The following is a 23,724-nucleotide window of genomic DNA, read 5'->3' as shown; positions in this document are numbered from 1 at the left end:
CAAAATGACTCTCTTCAGGCCAGTTCACCTTCAAGTACCCATTTCTAGTCAGTTGTACTTTTACAAACACCTTGCAAGAGGCACTGTGTACTAGGAAAATACAACTTCTTTAGTAAAATCTCTGGGGTCCACATATACTGTATATTTTTAATGGAGTCATATTATTACAGTATATATGTAGATGAAAGTAAATAGATTGTCCTATATATTGAACATTATAAGTTTTGGTTATTATTTGCAGTTCTCTGATATACAATGTACCGTTTTGTTAAGTGTTGACAGTGACTATTTTTTTTCTGACAAACCTGCTGATCTCAAACTAATATCCCTAACATATTTGTTGTTTCTCTGAACAGTTGCAGAATGACTGGATTGTCTCTGGTTGTCCTTTACTAAAACAGCCCTCTCTTTCTGAGCTGTTAACTATCTAACCTTTTCTTTCCCGCTTCTGAAAGGCTGTAAACTATCCTAGCTAGAGAAGCAAAAGGGAGCTTTAGAAATGCAGTCTAGCTAAGGCAGACAAGTAAGAGAACCAAAGATATTGACAAGAGAGCACCCCACATGCCCACAACTGCCTTGGGAGATGGTCGCCCCCATTAGTGTAGCTTTAGCCCTTGGGTTTTCTATAAACCTGTCTCTTTGGTTTTCTGTTTTCTTTTTTTCCCTCAGAAACCAAGAGACCAGAGGCCCATTTGAGAGAAACATAGAAGGAAGGGTGGGGCTTGGGGAGCCCACTTTCTAGATTTGCCTTTGCTCAGGTTACAAACTAAACTGCAAATTGGTAGCTCAAAGGAAACTGCAGTTATATAGCTGGGGTGCATGTGTGGCAGGACAGATTTAAAAACAAATCCATTCTACTCATTCTATGTGTCAGGATCTTTGCTTTGTTTCATTGCAGTAAACTGTGACCCTAAAGTCCATCAATATGACCGAAGGAAGTTTTGGAGTTGAGGAGGAGTCCTTGTATGCTGTAAAATTGAGTAGTAGGGCAATGCCAACTGATTCCTACTAATTTGCTGGGGCTGGGGTGGGCCAGGGTGGGGGGGGATCAATTATGGGCATAGGGCGGCAGTGGTCAGCTGATGAGCTTTAGGCCTTTGCATCCCTGCTAGACTTTTTAAATGTCTGTCAGATGTACTCAGGAAGACAAAGGGAACGTTGCCATATGTCTGTTTCTGTCCAATAGCAAGTTATGAACAATAATGGCAGGAAAAATATTACCTCTGTGGGAGGCCTCTTTGTTAGTCTGCTTTTTTCTTGTAAAATTTTTTTGCCCTTTTTCTATGTTACTAACATGCTTAATAACTAACATGTCATTCATGGAATGTTTCATTCTACTAACCGTTACCTGAATCAAAAAATGTACTAACATGGTAGAGACCATCATATTTTTTAAGTAACGATCGTTATTCTGTTCACAGTTTTTAATTTCCTTTCTCCCCCCTTCTCCACAAAGCACTCAGGCATTGGACACGCTATGGTAAACAAACTACATTGTTCGGTAGATATCATTCTAATTGTTTCTTATTTTGGGTTTGCCGTGTGTTTTCTTTCTTTCTTTTAACTGTAGACATCATTAACAAAAGAGGAACTGCGGTTGGTACTCTTCTGCTTACTTTGACCTCCTTCTTTTCATCTGTTGTTGACCTTCTTATTTTTTACCTGTTCCTGTCAACTTCTGTTTTCCAACTCACCTGTAGGGGCATCGTTAACGTTTCGAACGTTTTGCATCCAGCTGTGGTTAACACGGGATAAGAGAAAATGGTGGCTGGCCGGAGTGACCGCAGGCTCAGCCAGTCTCTAACCATTCATGGTGCATGGCATGGAAACTTGATTTGGGAATGATGGAGATGCCACACCCACTCATCTTTACGTCATCACAAAGCAGTTTTCTTTTTCTTTTCCTTTGGTTCTCCCCGTTTTCTTTCCTTTCCTTTCTGAACTGTACTGTACCTCCTGCATGGGCGTATCAGCATGTGCCGCTTCTATACTGGTTGTTTTGCGTCCCCCTCCCACTCTGGCATGGACTTAGGCACTTGCATGCTGAACAACTGCTGCTCAATAGTGCAAATAGTGACATTGCTGGAAGTAGCTTGCGCCTTTTTTGTTAACAAGGTGCACGTTGTAATTAGTTAATAACAGACAACTAAACTTTACTAATATGTACACCAGCAAAACTAACCTAGGAAGCATTTTACTAACACCATTTTTGTGTCTGCTAAATAACTTTTGAGTTGCAGTAGGGATGATGCTCACACTAGTTCAATAATCAGTTAACTCTCTAACTAGTTTAGATCTCTTAGGGCTAGTTGAATAGAATCCAAGAATAAACCTCAAACAGACATGAAAATGGGTTCCGCCATAGGTTGGAAAAAAAAAAAAACAGAAAAAAAGCAAAAAGCAAAACAAAACAAAAAATAAAAAATAAAACAAAACAAAACACAAAACAGGCATATCCCAGGATTACAGTATCTAGGTCTGAGTATAGCGTGTCCTTTCCCTGTGCTTTGTTATCTAGGTGACAATATCAGTGGATGGGATTCTTACCACAACGGGCTACACACAAGAAGATTATACCATGCTGGGGTCTGATGACTTTTTCTATGTTGGAGGCAGTCCCAGCACAGCAGACCTTCCAGGGTCACCAGTCAGTAACAACTTTATGGGCTGTCTCAAAGAGGTAAATATCACTGTCACCGGAATCATCCCTAATCATGATCTCATCATTTCAGATCCAGACTGAAAGCTCCTTTGCTGAAGAACCGATGTTTCCAGAGTCACATGGCACAACCTTACGTTCAGTATTCTATTACTGCTATTATTGTTCAGTATTAATAGAACTGGGGGTAGGGGGGCAGCTTACAGAACATTGTGAAGGAATTAAGTTCTAAAGTTAAGCTAAATGCCTTGCTCATTTCTACCTAAGTGCTGTAAGTATAACATATATAGTGGTGACTTGTTAATGCATTACAAGAAAAAAGGAAAACAAAAGCCAAACAACTACAAACAATAACAACTAGACAACAAGAGAAATAGAGACTACATAAAAAATGGTTTGCATAATCGATCAATTTTTCCCATATTCTAAATATGTTCTAAAGAATTGTGAAGCTGTTTCATTAATAATATGGAAACGTTATTTCATATTTACCTAAGCAAAACAGCCAGGCTTAAAAGGTATCAGTAGTTTCATCCTTCATTCTCAGCTCTCATTACCCGATGTAAGTTTTGTTAGGGTCGGAGCTTGTTGGAGTGTGTTAGTCAGCAAAAAGGGAGCTGATGCAAAGTACCAGAAATCTGTTGACTTTTATAAAGGGTATTTATTTGGGGTAGAAACTTACAGTTACAAGGCCCAAGAGTCCAACTCAAGGTACTGTAAGAGGTACTTCCTCACCCAGAATCTGTTGTCACGTGTTGAAGCAAGATGGCAAGATATCTGTGAGGGTTCAGCCTTCCTCTTTCCTTTTAAGGCTCTGTGGTCTCAGCTCCTTCCAGTCTCACCTGTAGGCTGAAGGGCTTATCTCTTTTCCCGGGGCTTTCTCAGTGCTGCAGACTATCAGCAAATGACTCACTCTCTGCTACTTCTATGGAGTTGTCTCTCTTCCTCTGTCTATCTTCTCCTTCTGTGTTCTTGATTGAGCATCTGTTTATATAGCCCACCAAGGGGAAGGGGACTCAACCCTGCATGCCCTAATGACTTGGTCAAATCAAAGCTCTAATCTTGATTTAATCAAGTAAATGTAAAGCCTTTGAATTTAAATCAATCAAAGGGTATCATGCCCAGAGGAACAAACATAATCTCTTTTTTTTGGAATCCACAAATAATCTCAAACTGCCACATGGAGTATGAGGAGAGAAGAATTTAGAAGTGTCTGAATTTTGACTGGGTGGATTTTTTCCCATAAATGCTGCCTGATTTCATTCCAGCAAAATGAAGTTTCTTTTTGACTACTAGAACCAGAGTTCCCTGATATGTTGTAGCTGCCATCTAATGGTATAGCCTTCTAGAAAGCAAAATTTAACAACTTTGACTGTATTATTATCCCTGGGTGTTGTTGATAAGCAGTGATATATGTTGGTTTACTCTGAAGAAAATATTTTGCCCATATAAACTTGATTCAGATTCATAACTACTGAGTTATCTTTGTTTGTCTTTCATTTTGCATGAACATATTATAGTTGTGGCATTGTCCAGTATATGGATATACCCAGAACAGTCCTAAGGAACATTCAACAAGCTATGATTTCAGTAAATACAAGGAGATTCCATTCCAAAAGGATTCAATTCTGAAAGGCAGAATCTACCCATACTTTCTTGGGGGATTAATTATCCCTCAGAAAACAATATTTATTCATTACAAATGTGTGGTATGACCCAGATCTGTGTTAAACTCTGTGGGGGATAAGAATAATTATTTATTTAATTTAATAATTAATAAATACAAATAATGATGATGATAGTACTAGTATTTTGAGAACTCTAATTTTGTGCCTGATTTTATCCTAAGTTTTACATGGATTCCCCATAGGATAGATAGAAATGTTATTATCTGCATTTTTCAGACCAGGAAACTGAGGTTCAGAGTAGTTTCTTGCTGAAGGTCACACACCTAATAGGTATTGGAGCCTTGAGTTTAGTCAAGGAAGTCTGATTTCAGAATCCCGTAGGCACAATGATATACTGTGTCCCAAAGAAGTGTTTATTAGGGCTCCAGCCGTTGAACATTGTATAAAGTCTCAGGTTGTTACAAACTACAACAGTTTTCAGAATTGCATAATAGACTATGGAGAATGAGGTACTAAATTGCTTGGCATAGTTATATCCACTTGAGGTCAAAAGAGGGGGAAGTGGGTGAGAGAGTTCTAGTAGGAAAGTAAGATTCAAAGAAGAGTAAAAAGTTGAGAATCTTGAAGGATGACCGCAATTTGGACAGGCAGAGGATAGAAAATGTACTTCAGGTTTGGAAGAAGCATGATGAAAACATAATCAGCTTTCACGCAGTGATGCCTGAAACCTCCTTGTGGTGCTGGTGGTTGGGGGCACATAACCATGCCACCAGCCACCCACCCTCTCCTTTCACCGTCACTAAGAACCAAGCCAAGCCACAATCAGCCCCTGCGCTCTACCTTACCTAGAGAAAGTTTGTCCTGGAACAGACTGGTACGAGGCCTAGGAATACAGAGATCTCTAGCAGAAACTGGAGTCTAGTATATAAGTATATGAACCTGCAGTTGATTGCCTTGGTGTGAAATTACAGTTGCACTAATCTGGAAACAACGTCTTTATATGTTTGTGAGTTGATATTTCTTAGAATTAATCTCTTTCCAATAGTCATCCTTTTTTATGTTAGTTTTTAACCACAAATACTAGTTAAATCCTAATAGCAAAAATAAATCAGGTGAAAAAGATAAGTCAGGTGGTCTTTAAAGTTAGATTTAATTGGTAGCTCCTGAGTCCACGTAATGATTATTTACTGGTGCTGTTACCTCTGTAGGTTTTGGATTCAAAACACTCCTCCTCTTTGTTGATTGGGCACTTTGCATTTTTCTCTCTTCCACATCCTTGGGGATTGTGTTTGGAGCAAGCCCTGCTAGTGTTTTCTTGACTTGTGTAATCTCTCACACTTTATATCTTCCTGTTACACTAGAGAGTGAGAGAAGACGGGCACAATCAGCCTATGCATCAGAACATTTCTCGTTTGGAGGGCTTTTGGATAGTTTATATTTTCCTTCCATGTCTGAATTATCTATTACCTATTTACAAAGTCCTGCTTATGCTGCTTCTGAAATGAAATAGTGACAAGGTATCATGGATTTTCAGTTTGACCTCCTTATTTCAGGTCGATCAGTTTTGCAGGGTAACTAAAGAAGGAGTGTACCTATGTTCATTCTCATTGCATTTCTCTTAACACTAAGTCTATGGAAATATTCCTTAACTCTAGCTTGGACTTTCTAGCATGTGGCACACTGCATGTGTAAAACCTACATTACAGCTTCGCTTTTTGGCTCATAAGACTTTTCTTTCAATCTGGTATGCAGTCCCTCTCAGGAAGACCAATCTTGGGGGAGATTCTAATAACACCTTATCTGAATTCAGCGAGGAAATTTTGGGGTGTTGGAATAGGACAGATCCTAGTAAACATTCTCTAAATCCAACCTCCTTATTTTAGAGATGGGCAAACAGGCCTAAGAAAAATTACTTGACTCACCCAAGACTGATTAAGAGGTAAAGGCAGAGAGCTAGAATGTAACATTCTGTCAGATGAAATATACCATTTGAATGACTGTCTTTGTTTACAGATATTACATGAGTTTCAGAAATAGAGATAGCGTGCCACTGTTACTAATTTATATCGTCTTCCTTTTAAAAATTAAAAAACAATCAAAGATCCTGACCTGAGCATGATTTTAAAATATTTTGTTTTGAATGTGAAGAAATTTTGAATGGCTAAAAAGTTGAAATAGGGGGATCAAAGTAGGTTTTTAAAAAACAAAATGTTTATATTGCTACCATAAATAAATCAAAGAGCCTTTAGGGGAATGTTTGCACTCACTTATAATCAAAGATACCAGTTGAAAAAATTAAAGGGAAAATTGCAAATAATGAGTTGCCATTATATTTAGCACATTCCTAGAGAATATTAGATCCTTAAAATATGCTTTTATATGTCTGATTTTTACAAAAGCAACAATAATTCTACTTTGACAGAAACATTTTATACTGTTTTTTAATAATAGTAACTAGTAACAGCTGAAATATACACTGCTTAAGAAGTATTGATACCTTTTTGTTTCATTTCATATTTCTAAAATGCACATTTTTAGTGACTACTACAACAGGGAATCCTAAAAAAGAGAAAGCTGGGGGTCTGAATGAGATGCTTGAAGACTGTTTAAGGATACCTACATATTTGCCCGTTCATTTTAGACTACCTGAAAAATATTTTCCTGTGTGAAAATATCACAGTTGATTCCTAAGATGCTCATTAGAGATTTTTTTAAAGACAGATAAAAATTGCACTAATATGTTTCTATCCTTATATTTGACCATGAGGATCTCTATAAGTGACCTCTCAGGAAGTACCTTGCTGTTCTCTCACTAATCTGTCCCTCAGAATCTACCCCTGCTATTATGCATTTTGTAGCCCCTTTGTGCCTCTAGGATGCTTTGCAACACCTGTTTCCCTCCTGCAGAGTAAACATTATTTTGCATAGTTTATAGGAAAATGAAACCCAAAATAGTGGAAATGGATAATGTATTCTGTAACACAACCCAGAATCCTATATTTGAAGTTGATTTTAAGCCACATGTACTTGAAGCTTTTAGAATTGTTTGGGTGGAAACTCTGCCCGGTGAGTGGTAATTTAGAATGTTATCACTAAAGGTTCCTGGAATCTGCCTAAGGAATGTCTAAAGAAAAAAATTAAGTTAAATGCTAAGGGGAATTAAATCCTTACTGAAAATTTCATCAACCTAATTAGATGTGCTTAGTCTTTAATTAGACTTAGAAACTTTTAACACTAAATTTTTTGAAGATGCTGTATTAGGGCTGAGGTTCAGAAAATAGAATATCTTAAGTATTTTTCCCACTGTGAAAAAAGTTAATTAATTCCTAAATGTAACCAGCAGAGCCCCCTTCTGCTGAATAAAGTGGAAACACTGTAATTCCCAAATGTTCCAGTATTGGGACTGGAAAAGAGCTGAAGTATTTCCTTTGTTCAAATATCCCAGACCTCTTAATCTCTATCTTTCTTGTCTTGGACAACAGTGAACTTGAGAAATGGTACCAGCTTCTTACTTTATCCTCTTCTGTGGTAGACCAAGCTCATCAAATGTGTACCCTCGAGTGCCCTCCTATTCCATCTTATTTCCAACTCTTATTGTGATTCTAGCAATGGAAGAAATTATATCATCGATGTGGAAACAGTGGCCACTGGAGTTGCTGAAGTCGTGAGAGGGAAAAAGAGGTGGAATATGGGGGCGTTTTCAGAAATCAGCTCTTTTCATTTAGATGTACTCGTCTTTGCAATTGTCATTAGCATAGGATATCATACTTACCTGTCTATACTTTATGTAATCTTTCACATAAATTATCTCCCTTAGTCTTCCCAAGAATCTGTATGAGATAATAATAATCATTATTATAATATTTCTATTGTGCAAATGAGGACTTGGAGGCCTCAGCAGAACCTTATGATTATGAATAGGGCTTGGACCCCAGCCTTGAATGTCTACCTGATTTGACTATTCCTGCTAGTAGAGCACATTCTCCAAATCAGATCATCCAGACAAAGCCCAGTGATATAAACTCTGTGGTGGCTAGTTGAGCCTTTGATTATACCAGGCACTGTACAAAAGGACATGAAAAAGCAGAGTTATCCCTGGAGGGGTAAGGGAGTTGGCTTATTCCAGAGCAATAATACTAATAAATTAAGAATTTTCTACTTCACATATAATATCCACAGCAACCAGTGAGTTGCCCAACAGGCATGTTCCCAGGACACCAGCAATGCTGCAAAAACAACAATTTACTTTAAAAATAAAACTTTTGTGAAAGAATTTGATATTCAGTATTTCAAACATATCAGCAAGGGAATATGGAACGAGGAAGTCAATTTTTGTTTTGTGGACTTCTGGCATTTTATCTTTAGTACTGCTTTATTGTTAAATTACTTAGAAGGGTACATCATAATCTTTTCAATGTAGCAGTCTGACTTCGGCAGTAGTTAGACACTACTTCTGTCCCTATTTGACAAATGAGGACATGGAATCAGTAAAAATTAGGAAACTGACCTAAGAGGAAAGAATTAGTAAGTAGCTGAGCCAAGATCTTAACTGGGTTAATCTGACTGCAGAAAGCTTGCCCTTAATTATTATTCCATATTGCTTCCCCAAATCGTAGTATCATCTCACTTCCTTTTCCTGCTTTCTCAAAATTTTTATAATGGCAAAATTAGATGAAACTAACTTTATAGGAAACCTTGATGGGAAAGAAAACACAAAAAAATGCAACCTCTTTTACTAGAACGATGGAGAAGGCGTTGCTTAAGGGGGAGGGGAAGGTGCCCAGTTTTTTATGAGCTTCTGGTGGTAACTGGTGCTGAGCAGTTCTTCCCTGAACCTCTGCCCAGTCCAGCAGCCTGTGCAACCTTCCTTCTCTAAGGAGGAGGAAGGTCCTAATTTCCTATTCTCTCTAGCCCTAAACCATATGAGCAGGGATGCATAGAAAGCACATTTGGAAGTACTTCCCAGATTTCGACAAAGTGTATTTGCTTCATATACTTAATGATAAAGAGTAAGTTCACTTCTGAGCATTGCAGCCTTGGGAGTAAGGGGAGCGAGCATTTGGGGAAGAAACCAGGCATTTTGCCATAGAGATTAGGATCAGGGACTCCTATGTGCTCAGGTAACCACGGAACGGGACCTCAGCTTTTTTGTCCACAAAATATCTGGTGAGCCCTTTCTGGAATTCAGCTTTTTTTTTTTTTTTTTTAACACGGCAGCTCCCTTCCAGAGAACCTACAGATTTTTCTTTCCTGACATTTTTCTGCAGATGCCCCGTAGCCTGGAACTGTGTCAGCAGTTGTCACAATGAATTGTAGTGCTTTCAAATAATATGCTAGCATAACATGGTCTGGTAGGAGGTTCATGACCTTTTTAATTCTGAGGACTTGATGCATTTTGTAAAAAATGACATTTTTCAGCAGAAAGCAGCAATGCGCAATGTCTGAGACTGAATATTTCCTTTTAATTTCAGCACTTTCTAATAAGTCCATCAACATTAATCAATACCTTGTATATGCCAGACCTTGTGCTAGACACTCTAGAAACTTAGATAAATAAGGTGATGTACTCAGGAACCATCTCAAGGGAGAGCCAGATGAAGGAACAGAAAATTACAAGTTCCATAAATGAGGTATGAGAAAATTGCTCTGAAAATACAACAGAAACTATGATTAACTCTGCCTGAAGGAATCAGTAATAATTTCAAAAAGAAGGTGACAAAGTAATCTGAGTTGCCTTCTTATATGTAGTTGAAGCACAGTGAATTAGTTACATTCTCAGAACTGGAAAATAATAGAGAAGATAAAATGATGAAGGATTAGAAAACACGTTACAGATAAAAAGGAGAAACTCCATATGAATATGCATATGAATGCAGGTTTGCACATTACCAAGTTGAGCTTTATAAAAAAATCTGAAATCCATCCAAAACAAAAATGAATATTTTGGATTTCATCTTAGTTTCTGAGATGATGTATTCCTGTCTTTAGTTCCTTAGTTCAAAGTGCTATGCTTGGAATAAAATTACTCTTATGCATGGTAATTGATGTTCTTTCAGGAGAATCACCACTATTGAAACATTTAAAACAAATTAATTACTTTAAAATGAAAATATTTTTATTAGTATTCAGAGCCTGTGATTTTCAGTAATAGGAAAATTAGGTTTGTTTTTTAGTAAATGCACAGAGATATTGGTGCTCAGTTTAGTTCCACTTGTAGTATATGGCTATCTACTTGACATAGGTCATCTAATTAAATGCATGCTAAGCTACTTGTCCTTCAAATGTGTGTGTGTGATATTTGACCAGGTATATGACCTTAGTGTGCCACAATTATATTATTTTGAATCTAAGTTTTTAAATTTGAATCGAACAGGAATAACAATTATATATTAAATTAAATTATTTAAGATGAATGGATTTGCATTCTGACAGACCTTGGTTCAAATCCTGACTTTTTAGATTTTGTAGTTGTGTGGCCTGAGACAAATTATTTAATGTTTGTGGGCTTCAATTTTCTTGCCTCTAAAGGATTAAGTAAGACTATTAAATGGAAGCCTTCAGCACAGTACTTGATTACATCATAATATCTCAATAAATGGTGGATAGTAACTGCAATTATAGTACAGACCAGAACTGCTTTATGGGTTTGTGACCTATGTAGAAACAAGTTCCCAAGCGTAGAAAGGCCCATGCTTTCAATTTAATATCTTGCTGTTGCCATCTTTAATTTCTTAATAAATTTTGAAGAAGGAGCCTCATTTTGATTTTGCACTGGGCCCCACAAATAATGTAGTTGGCCTTGATTGCAGGCAAGGAGATTTCACACACATTGCTTCTTTTTAAAGTTTATTTCATTTACTTGACTTTTGAGGAAATTGAATTAACTGGAAATCACAAGTTATTTGCAATATCATCATAGCCTCAAGATCACACACAAATATGTAAAAGAAATAAGATAACCTCTGTTTATTGACCCCAAACCCAGTGTTTAGGAGTCTTCTGTTCTCCTAAATTATGACCTCACCTTCTAATTTATAAAAAATTAATAAAGATGATTGAGAAGTTCAGAATTTTTAGAAAACAAAAAGGTGTCTTTTCAAGGAAATAAATTGAGAATGGTCACTTAATTTTTATAGTTCAGGTACTAGTAATTCATTTAGCTTTAAAGGTGTTATCATCATCATCAAATTTCAATTAACATTATTTTACAAAAACAACTGTGTTATCTGCTTATATTCACCACCTGTACAGTAAGGGGATTCTAACATGTAGACTTAAATGCTTTCGTGAAAAACTAAATTGACATTCTTTAACAGTTTCTTCCCCAAGGTCCTCAGTGTGAAAGTTATGGTCATCAAGGATCAAAATCAACCCTTCGTTAATTTTGTTTTAGTGATTATTTAACAATGAATAGTTTATTATTCATTAATCAGTACATTTATATAAAATTGCCTACAGAATATTTTGGAACAATTTCTAAACAGCATGCCACTAAAAGCTTTAGGTTTTGTAGTTTCAAAGGAAATCAAGTCAATTAACAACTTGTAGCCCACTTAGAGATCTGCTGTTCAAGGTATGGTCTGTGGACCAGCACCATCAGTGCCACCTGGGAGCTTGGTAGAAACAAGGAAACCCACGCCCTTCTCCAGATCTCCTGAATCAGAATCTGCATTTTAGTAAGATCCACAGTGATTCCATATGTGCTTTAAACTTTGAGAACAACTGAACTAAAACACCTCAAATATATTTCATTGACATCATTGACTCTAAGATGCACAATTATTTTAAATTTTATTATAAAAGGAAGAAACTCTCAATTATCCTAAAACATATCTCAATTGCAACTCCGATCCAGGTTTTAGAGTTGTTCAAAATGTGAAACAATGAGCACCTTAGTAATTCTAGTAGCAACTTTGAGGCTTCCAGAACCTCAGCATCTCAAACTGCCTAGATCCTACCAAAATTCCCCCAGACTTAGTTTTCTCAAAGCCCTAAGACTGCTTAGCTTTGTCTTCTTTCCAGAGATGAAAGTCAGGATCTTCTCATGTGATTGCAATGATGACAGGTTAAACCACCAGCATACACACTCGTACAATCCCCTAACAACCCAAATTTAAGGGCAAATACAGTCTTGGGCCAAAGTGACTTACTATGTAAGTGATAAGCTTTTTATTAAAAATCTATGTTATTGAAACATATTCCTAAACCATTCAATGCATCTAAAGTATACAAGCAATGGCATTTGGTATGATCACAGAGTTGTGTATTCAGTAATAAGCTTTTGACTTCTAAATAGTTGGAATTAAGCCTATTACCATTATAGTAAATTGCCTGTGTGTTTTAGTAACCATCATAAACTATGTCGCCTCTCCTTTGATTTGATTTTCATACTTCTGCTTTCACAAGAAAATTCTTTCCCTAGCCAAAATATGCAGGTTTATATGAGTTATTGTTCCTGCATGGTGATATTCTTGTACTGAATTCTGTGCATACTTTTTAAGGCCACGTTTTATATAGGAGTATTTTGCCCTACTTAAACAGATTTCTGTATATTTCCATTTCTATAGCTTTGTAATATAATGTGTAATGCCCTAAAAGAAGAAACACTTTCCTTGTAAATTAGACAGTTGGGAATTTGGGGTATTAAGGAACCATTTTAGGAAATGCTGCTTTTACAACATGAATTTTATAAAGAGCCTTCTAGAGCCACCTAAGAAGCAGAGCAGCTCTCTAAACTGAAGCACATCTGAGCTGAAATTTTCTTGGTCGTTAAAAAAAGAAAAGGGATGTCTTTAACTGACAAAAAATGGGACCACTATTATTCCCAGGAGGATTATGAAATTTGCACCTATATGATGTTTATAAAAAGAGAAACTTATCTGAAGTGAGGTGACTGCAGCCCTGGTAATAGATGTAGACATCACAGACCCCGTCAAAATTTCTCTAGAACACCATAATTTTATCACATTATGTATCTTTTCCCACCATCCTTCCTGAAATACAATTTCTAACCAGAGGCTATTTGTTCTTGAAAATATATCCAAGTAAATTTCTTTAGCTTTATTAGAATAAAATAGTAGCGTTTTTCTCTCCCCGGGAATAGACAGCATTTTTTAACTTCATAAGACTTTATTGCCTTTGAAATACACAAAATACAGAAGGTCTAGATTGGCCATAGTTGCAGATTAAACCCCAAAAAGATTTTTTGCATCCATTTAAAATTTTCTTTAATTAGTACTTATGATCCTGGTGTTACAACTCTTCTAAAGTTGCCCATTTATTCTACAAACCCTCACTAAGTATCAGCTATGCTTCAAGCACTGAGTTAGATGTTGATTTATAGTTATGGATGGCTTTGAATTGCCTTGACCAGATTCCCGAGATCCTTCTGTATTGTACTCATAACCAACAACCATAAAAATTAATTCCAATACCTCTAATTCAGCAAAACTGTGCTGTAGTACCACCGCATAAAGGGCACTGTGCTAAGTGCTAAGCAAGAATAAAAAGAGAATAAGACATGATACAGGGAAAGCAGACACATCAGCAATTATTTGCCCCTATTCTGCCACCCCCTTCACCTTGGATCTACCTTTGCTATGGCACTTCTCCTCCTATACTGTAATTTTACCATGATTTGCTCAACTGGGGTGTCTCAAGAAGATTTAAGCCCTAATGCTCTAACATATCCATTGTATGTAATTGTGTTAGTTATGGGTGATGCTTGGGAGAATTGAGAAAATAGTTGTTCAGATCATTTTCTCTGTGCTGTGGTTCAGATGTGGGCCTTGGTTGAGAAAGTCTGGATGATGATTTCCTTGATAACAGATTGGAGCTTATTTCTTCAATGCTAGAAACAGGGGCATAGTAATGTATTCTTTATTCATTGAATCAATTCATTATAATGACATTCAAGTGAGTTAAAGTCTATACTGGTAATATAATGATATTTTATATATAATATATGTATAAATATATGGGGTAATATAATATATGGTAATGCCGTGTAGAGAAAGTAAATGGGAAATGTCCAAAATGGCTTCCCAAGGAGATAATATTTGAGTTTAGCATTGAAAGAAAAGTAGGATTTCTCCAAGTGAACAAGGATATGTAAGATACAAATTTGAGACAAAAGAAAAGTTTCAGAAAAGGCACGGGTGTGCAGGGGCAAAAGTGGTGCAAAGCGTGAAGGAAATTAGAAAATTGGCTTCCCAGAGAGTAGGTTTTAATAGTTTTGTACTACACTACTCTAAAAGTTGGCCAGTACAACCTGAAGTGTAACCTGATGCATTTTGCTTACCCTCTTGCAGTACCTGGTTTTTCGCCTATCAAGTGAAGGGATGAAGCTTTGTGTACTTTAAGACCCCTCTCTGCAATGAGAATTAAGTTCTGAATTCAGAACCTTATTGTGGCAATGGTTGCAAACACAGAAATATATATATTTTTTTAAAGAAAAAACTGTTCTAAAGTCCTCTCTCAAACGTCATCTAGCTCAAGTGATCCTAACATATCACACCGAGTGACCTTACTTATCCTCCAAACATGGAAAAAACAAGAATTTTCCACCACCGTCACCTCTTAGATCAAAAATGAAAAGGACAATGAACAAAATACCCCTAAGATCTAAGAAAGAAACATAGATTGAAAGAGATTCCTTAGCTGTTTGCTTAGCTTTTTTCTTTCTTTCTTTTTCTCCCTTAAGGAAATTTGGACAAAGCATCCAGATTCAAATTATCAGGAAGCAGCACAAAACACAAGATTCTTTCACTGCCCCGTTCCTCCCAGCCTTTCTGAGGGAGCCCAGCATTCTCATTACGTTTTACAGGTTTCCATCAAACAAGCTTCACTGCTTTAAACCGGTTGCTGGTCCCACAGCCCAATCATAGGGCATCTGATCAAAATACTAGTGTCTTTAAAAATTCAGAATGCTGGGTAAGCTTCCACAGCTATACACCTGTCTGCATTCTAACAAAGGTAGATGGATGAGCTCTGCCCGTAATCGCCCTGTAGTCCATTTTTAAATAATTATTTGAGTCTTAGACTTGGGTGGAGTTTGAAAAAGGGTGGTAGATCTCTGCAAGAGAGCATATTTTAAGCCTGGTATATCTGGGAACTAACGTCTAGGAGAGTTTTTTAATGAAAATTCTTAGCATTGAAAGGATTCTGATACCAATCCATCTGTCCTGGATCCAGGACTGGGCGATTTTGATTGAAGAACATAAAGACAAAGAGAGAGGAGCCTCTCTGAGGCTGGCCCTTGAGCACACATCACATACACCAAGCAGCGTGTAAGAGCGGGAGGAAGTGAAAGGACAGTGGAAGTGACAGGAGATTCAAAAGGGTTTTCTTTTACTCCTGGGTCATTGAAATGTTAATCCAAACTCTCTTTTATTCTATTGAAAATAGAAAGTATAGCAAAACCTTAAATTATTTCATGAGAGAGAGAGGGGATAGGGTGGATGTTCCTTCTCTCATTCCCATGTATTAACCTAAGATGTTATATTTTTTGGTATTGGTCCAGAGGTCCCAGGCCAATATATGCATACATGATTCTCTGTATTTTTTTGTACCACATGGTTGGTGAATTTCCCAGTTCTGGATGAAATCCCATGGACTCCATTACAGTTAGCCAATCAGACTTCCAGGCTTTTCCATAACCATACAATTTTAAAGAAAAATTAAAGGTGGAGAGGAGAGAGAACTGAACAGGTATGTTTTGACCACACTATCAACTGTTAGGAGAACCAGGTAGAGAGATCAGGTCTTCTGATCCTTGGCCCAAACTTTCACCGTAAAACTTTCTCCATCAGCTTCCATATTGTTAATGATTCCTTTCCTAGCTATAGGTGACTAGTGAACAGAGCAGATATCAAAGATGTTACCGTTCTGTTTGATAAAACCAAATTTGTGCCTGCCTATCCCATGAGGCAAAATTGCCTTAGAGCAAAGCAGCAGCAGAACTTATCTTATACGACAGTATATTTTTATGGTATTTCATTACACTCTGATTTATAGTGTGCATGGTGACCCTGGCCAACACTTACTAAATTGAAATGGTTTTTAAAATTTCTAGGTCAAACACCTAGATGTATAAAAGTCTGTTTAAAACAGTCCTTAATGCACAACAAAATTAATCTTAAACATTTTTTAAAAATATGTAAGGTTCCTTCCAAATTTCAGACTCTTCCCATTCCCACTCCTTAGGCACTTGCCTCAATAAACATTTTAGAGAATTTTTAAACATCCAACTATCTTACAATTACATTGAAGATGTCAAGGTGATAATTTTTGAAAGTTAATCTCATAACCATTTGTTAAGGCTTTGTCATATTATATCTAACACCATTCCTCAGAATTTCTGTTGTTCCATTAGCACCCTAAAAACTGTCTGTCTAGCATACTTGTCAAACCCAATATCATATCATTTATAGGAAAGATCCAAGAGTTAAATTCTCAGAACACCTGTTTACATATTTCTGAAACTGTCTTCAGTCTGGTGAATGCGTAATCGTATTGGGCCTCTGCAACAATCTGTTTCTTAGATAGTCATGTGATTCCATAAGAATAACACATTAACATTAGAAGAAAACATTGCACTTACCATAGTGGTTAGAAAAAGCTCTCTGATTGAACAGGTGAGGAAACGATTGTACAGCAAGATCGATTGATTTCCCCAGATTATTTTCTTTCTACAAAGATGCCTCTCATTGTTTAAGCATCTTTAAAAAATTCTGTAAAATTTTCATATTAACAAAATGATAACATCTTGTAGAAGTACCCACAACATTACTCAATGTTTTTCCTCAAATTTTTCATTCACGGGTAAATTAGATTGTGAAAAGGCATTTTCTCATTGCCAGCTTTTGGAATTTCAGAATCCTTCATGGCATTTTCTCTTTTCTTTTTCATACCTGTTCCTCAGTGATCACATGATTCTGCAAGTGTCTATCAAATTATCCTTGGCTTTTGTGCTTGTTATCATCAAACTAAAAGTCTGTCATGTGGTGGTGAAGAAAGGTCATGCTTCAGTTATTCCTCTAGAAACTTTATTTCTAAGTAAAATTGTGAGCTGTTGCAGGGTGCAGTAAAAATGTCTTTCATAGTCATTGTTTTTCCTTTGCACAGAAAGCAGATCTGAGTATTTTTGCATACAATATTTCCAAAGTGTTTTCATTCTCCACCTATTGTCAAACTATTGAATTTGTACTCTATTTATAACAGGAAGGATGCAACTGTGATTGCATAATTAAGCAATCATATATGTGTGCTTATCCTTTTCAGGAAAACAATTTTTTAAAAACTTTCAGCAGCATACTGTAATGCATTTGAGTAGTTCTTATTTTTAGAGAAAGGCACATCTCTTCGACATTATTATTTTTGTTTTTCATTTAATCTAAAACTCTATCTAGGTAATTTGTTGTGTTAGTTTTTCACATGAGCAATCGGTCTGCTTTCCTCCCTTTAGTTTTGTGTCCCACATTTCCCCATTTTCTGAGGCCATTCTGCTTTCCTTCAATTAGGTTTATAGGTGTTGGGATGACTAAAATTCATTCCACTAATTGACGAAACAATTATTTGTCCTATACACCATATTTAAAATGCATTACATTCCTACCCAAAACTGGCATTAAAATACATTTTCCAGTTTCTTACGAAACACATAGAAACATTTCTGGTGACTTCCTTTCCATCAAGTACAGGTGCTTCAACCCTAATTAGCAAGACAAATTTCTCAACCACTGTATTCCCTGTTTTGATGAAGAAATTATTCCTTGTTTTCTAGGATGTTGTCTCATACACTTTTGTCAGTGAAGCATATTTGCTCTGAATTACTTCCCTTTATTTTTCCCTTCTTCTGATCTTAAAATTCCTCTTTTCTTGCCACACCCTCCATGCCTCTGGAAAAGCGTTCCTAAGTATGTTTTTTATTATATCATTATCCTTAAATCAAGACTATCTATTGAGCATATATTACTTGGCTTTGTAGGAGAAGTTAACAAACATTTCCTCTGAAATAACTTACCATCGAACTGCAGAGGTCAGATTTCAGCAGGTGCACATATTTATTTATTTCCTCAGAAAAAATTAAGTGACCACCTTCTAAAGGTTCATTTCATTGGACCACTGTAGTAGCTTTTATGGGGTTTGAATCTTGATTCCTTGTGAGTTCACAATCTATGAGAGTTGTGTTTTAGCATATGGACTCTGGAATGAGACTGCCTAGGATTCGATTCTAGTATGACTTGGGTAAATAAGTGACCTCTTGTTTCCTCATCTACAAAGTAGAGGTATAAATGTCTACCTCACAGGGGTTTTATGAGAGTAAAATGGGATAGTCTATGTAACTTAAAGGCAATAGGAGAGCTATAAATTAGAACTGATAAGTATTATTTGGTTGACACTGAGATATTTTACCCATACTATTTAATCTTCACAGTGAACCCAGAGAGTAATTCTTTTTCTCAATGATTTTTTTTTTCAAGGAGAAGGCTCCAGGAAGCTAAGTAACTTGCCTAAGGATGCTCCCTATTAAGAGACTGAACAAAGATCCAAACTAATTCAATGCGATTGTTCTCTCTCCTCTACACCACAATGACAGGGCAATGGCAGGGAAAGTATTGGATATGAGTGAGCAAAAAAATACGTTTTTAGACTCATTCCTTTATTTGTTCAACAAACATTGAGCACCAGGCTGTATCCTGGGTATGCACTAATAGCTGAGTGGCAAACAAAGAAAACTTATGTATGTAGTGCCTGAAAATTTGACAGACAGAGATCTTTGCTTCTGTGGAATGTAGATCTGGTGCTCAGGAGAGATTGAGAGCCATTCACACAGAGGGGGCTTTGAAATTCTGGGACTGGGCATACTCATCTGGGAAGATAATGAGGAGAGAAAGAAGGAGAATAAAACTGGCAGAGCCTTAAGAAGAACACATGTGAGGGAATAAGATCAGGAAGAGGAAAGATCAGTAGACAAGAGTTATGTGCCAGGCTTTAGTGTGACCCAAGGACAATTAAGACCTCAGGAGGGAACTGGTTGGGAATCCTTAGAGTTGAAGAGGAACTGATAGGCCCTTAACAGTGGACAGGAGAAATGAAATCCATGCTGACACATCAGTCAAGGCTTTGGGAATTATGATGTATCTGGAGAGTTATTCTCTTCTGAGCTAGCCAGGGAGACCCAGCTACTGCCTAAGAGCCATGATGTTCCCTAAGACAAGCCTCTCCATATGACTGTGCTCATTGAGAACAAGTTCTAGGATATTTCTCACAGGTTCTGTAGAGACCTGAGGTGCAATCCAACAAGATTCATCTCCCAGACAGACGAAGGAAATCCCTACTGCAATGTCCCATGCAGGGTCCAGAAGGTTGCCACGCCAAATAGATAGGTGGATTCCTCCTCCCAGGGAGAACGAGCAATACACACCATCTGCTTCGTTAGATATTAGGTTGGGGCAAAAGGAAATGTGGTTTCAGATCATGAATTTTAAATCATTTTAACTAGGCTCAAACACATCTTTATTAATCAAGATAAGAACTACTACAGTCAACACATTTTTGCCAACGAGAAATAAGTTTGTTTATTCCTGTAGTGTAAAAATCCGTGCTTTGGGATTCAACAGACTCTTGTAAAGCATTTTCTGCATCCTGGCTGTGGAAGTGTTTTCCCTGCAAAAAGTTGTCAAGATGCTTAAAGAAGTGGTAGTCGGTTGGCAAGAGTTCAGGTGAATGTGGCAGATGAGGCAAAACCTCATGGCCCAATTCATTCAATTTTTGAAGCGTTGGTTGTGTGATGTGTGATCAGGCGTTGTCATGGAGAAGAATTGGGCCCTTTCTGTTGACCAGTGTCAGATGCAGGCATTGCAGTTTTCGGTGCATCTCACTGATTTGCTGAGTGTACTTCTCAGGTGTAATGGTTTTGCCGAGAATCAGAAAGCTGTAGCGGATCAGACCTGCAGCAGACCACCAAACAGTGACCATGACCTTTTTTTGGTGCAAGTTTGGCTTTGGGAAGTGCTTTGGAGCTTCTACTCGGTCCAACCACTGAGCTGGTCATCACCAATTTTCATATGAAATCCACTTTTTGTTGCACGTCTCAATCTGAGCAATAAATAGTTCATTGTTGCGTGGAATAAGAGAAGATGATGCTTTGAAATGATGATTCTTTTGGTTTTGGTCAACTCATGAAGCACCCACTTATGAAGCTTTTTCACCTCCAATTTGCTTCAAATGGCAAACGACCATAGAATGGTCGACGTTGAGTTCTTTGGCAACTTCTCGTGTAGTTTAAGAGTATCAGCTTCGATGATTGCTCTCAATTGGTGGCTGTCAACTTCCAGTGGCTGACCACTACACTCCTCAACTTCAAGGCTCCCGTCTGCTTTGCAAAACTTATTGAACCACTACTGCACTGTAAGTTCGTTAGCAGTTCCTGGGCCAAATGCATTGTTGATGTTGAAAATTGTCTTCGCTGCTTTATGACCCATTTTGAACTCAAATAAGAACATCATTTGAATTTGCTTTTTGTCTAACATTATCTCCATAGCCTAAAATAAATATAAAATAAACAGCAAGTAATAAGTAATTAGCAAAAAACCATAAAGCCGGAAATGCACATTAAAATGATGTATGACATAATCACATTTACTTAAGAATGTATGCCAATATCAAATGGCAAATATCAACAATGCAACACCGCAATTACCTTTGCACCAACCTAATACAAATCTTAATTTGCAGTTTTGGCCTGACCGAGCCCTTTCTTTTCATAGTTGTAGGAAAGCATTGTGAACTATCTGGAATCACAGTCAAGGCACTATGAAATAATGGAAAGAGCTCAGAATCTGGAGTTAAACTTAGATTCCAATTCTGAGTCTATTATTATTAGTAAACTGGTCAAACTGTTTGAATATAAATTTTCCGTTTAATGGGAATAGAATTTAATGGGTTATTTTGATGATTTCACTTGGTGCATGGCAAGCTAGAAGCACATATAAGATGTTCCAGAAAGCAGTTGAAATTTTAATAACATAACATACATTGTGAATGAGAGTGATAACTATTATATAAGAAGGAAGATGTGAAAACAAGTATCTGAGAAAAAGTGATGAAAAGTGACTTTGAAAGAACAAGTGTCCTAATAACTCAGGTTTTTAGAGTTAAGGAAAGAGTGGGTCATGAGGAGATATATATGTATTTAGAACTCGACAATGAGCAGAAGGAGAAAGATGAACTGTCATTAGAAGAAGTTTAATGCTGAGGGGAAGCTCCTAACTCCTTTCCTAACTGTGAAATCTGAACAAATGTAGGGAAGCAGATGCCGCTCAACTGATAGAGCATCCACCTACCATATAGAAGGCCCAGGGTTCAATACCCAGGGCCTCCTGACCCATGTGGTGAGCTAACCCATGCACAGCGCTCTCACGTGCAAGGAGTGCTGTGCCACACAGGGGTGCCCCACATGCAATGAGTGCACCCTGCCAAGAGAGCCGCCCCACATGAAAAAAAGTGCAGCCCACCTAGGAGTGGCACATCACATATGGAGAGCTGACACAGAAAGATGACACAACAAAAAGAGACACAGATTCCCAGTGCCGCCTGACAAGAATACAAGCGGACACAGAAGAACACACAGCTAATCGACACAGAGAGCAGACAATGGGGGGGATGGAGGGGAGAAATAAATAAAAATAAATCTTCTTAAAAAAACAAAAAAAAATGTAGGCAATTTAGCCTGAATTAGCTACAAATAATTATGCTTTTGAAGAGTTGATTTCTCACAGAGCAATATCAGGAGACATCTTACGGAACTGTTAGGAAAAAGAGCTAGAAAGAAAACTGCTTCTATAATGTGTTTTTTCTTTTTTTTTTTTTTATAGCCTTTATTTATTTATTTTTATGTTATTTCACCTTTTGGCCTTTGCTTTGCCAGGCCACAGAAGGTTGGAGGGAAACAAGGAGCACAGACAATTATAACTGCGGAGTATAAAATCACTTGTGACTCTGAGCCCTCATTCTAAAAAACAGCTCAGATGCCTAGCCCCTCAAATCCCATGTGCATTCTCTGAGGCAGAATCTTTCTGGATGGCCATGGGTGCCATTCTTGGATGTGTTTTCATTACTCCTCCGTTGTCCTACCAGATAGGACTAGGCTCACTCACAGTCTCACATGGTGACTCCTGCACCCTTTCTGAGCTGTCGTCTGGTTCTCAGAGTGATTCAATGCTTACCTTACTTGCAGCAGGGATGGGGTGAGGGATGTTGATGGAGTAGAGTGCGTCTCTTTTCTTACCCCTTTTCCATAAATGGTAATCAAGGAATTCGCAACGTCCTTCTCCCCTCAAAAATAAATAGTACAGAGACCAGCTGGGTAACCCCTCCTCCAAAGCATTTTTTCTCTCTCAAAAAAACTTAATCAGAGATCAAAATCCTGCATGCTTTCTTGACTCAGAATGTGTCAAATCAGGTAGGTTACTGCCTTAGAAGTAGCTCCTCTCTCTTAGTTGAGAGTCTTATGGTCAGTATGTTGTGATTTCACCCTCAGTTCCAAAGCCCTCTTCATACTTTATACCAGTTGTCCACCTGTTCCTCATATAAATACACACCTACACACCCAGTGCTCCAGTGTAGCAGAATTTCCAATCTGCACCTGCAAATTAGGCTTTCCATTCTGGTGTTTTCCTTGTGTTGTTGTTTCCTTCAGAGTAGAGGTCTACTCTTATTCATTGTAACCCCTCCCAGTGTTCAGAGAGTGCTTAGAACATGGGCAGAAGATACATGTTTGCTGAATACGTGAATGATTTATTCAGATGAATGGTAGAGAGTTACCCCTGAGGTTGGGACAGAATGGTAGAAAAAAGATGAAGCTAGTGTGGTGAAAGACGTAGAGAAGGGAAAATGAGGAAGCCTCCAGATAACAGCCTTTTTTTAACAACACATGTTGGTGCTAGACTAGATGAAATCAAGGACCAAAGCTTATATATAAATTGTATTTTCAGTGATTTGACCCAAGGATACTATTATTATACAAGAATTATTCCTCAGCCCCCTTTTTCCGGCCTCAGCTTTGCTCTTTGGCTGAATGACTCTGTTTTAGCACAGCGCACGTTACCATGTCTAATAAAGTGGTCAGGATGTCTTTCTTCCATGTTTAGTGATCCGGGGCCACGCAGAGTGGCTCCCTCTGACTCACTCCCACTTATGCTTCCAGGGAGGGAAGGCTGCCAGGTAGGGTTCTGACATGCATTTTGATTTCTTAGGACAAAGAAATCTATAGTTATACGGATAAATTTTCAGTTTGCATGGATATGGCCATATGCCATAACTTATCTACCTTGACGTATGGGTATGAAATGCAAACTGAAAGAAATTTAAGCATACTTTTAAAATTCAAATATATTTCATCGGTTTGGAAATATTATCTTTAGCTATGACAAA

At 37.5% G+C, this 23,724-nt stretch overlaps 1 protein-coding gene across 50 annotated transcripts in view; it reads left to right on the top strand.

Moving 5' to 3' along the window:
* The window catches only part of NRXN1 (neurexin 1), a 1,214,286-nt gene that overhangs the window by 458,488 nt on the left and 732,074 nt on the right, over nucleotides 1-23,724 (top strand). For 26 of the 50 annotated variants that reach the window (XM_071208815.1, XM_071208823.1, XM_071208821.1 and 23 more), the window contains one exon: nucleotides 2,519-2,680. In XM_071208815.1, the coding sequence (XP_071064916.1) occupies nucleotides 2,519-2,680 (162 nt within the window). Of the gene's footprint in view, nucleotides 1-1,456; nucleotides 1,502-2,518; nucleotides 2,681-23,724 lie in introns of all 50 variants that reach the window. The other 24 variants (XM_071208816.1, XM_071208819.1, XM_071208830.1 and 21 more) reach the window with 2 other exon arrangements.

This window comes from Dasypus novemcinctus, chromosome 17 (assembly GCF_030445035.2).
Source record: "Dasypus novemcinctus isolate mDasNov1 chromosome 17, mDasNov1.1.hap2, whole genome shotgun sequence".
Classification (NCBI taxonomy): domain Eukaryota; kingdom Metazoa; phylum Chordata; class Mammalia; order Cingulata; family Dasypodidae; genus Dasypus; species Dasypus novemcinctus.
This window is presented reverse-complemented; position numbering and strand designations above follow the sequence as displayed.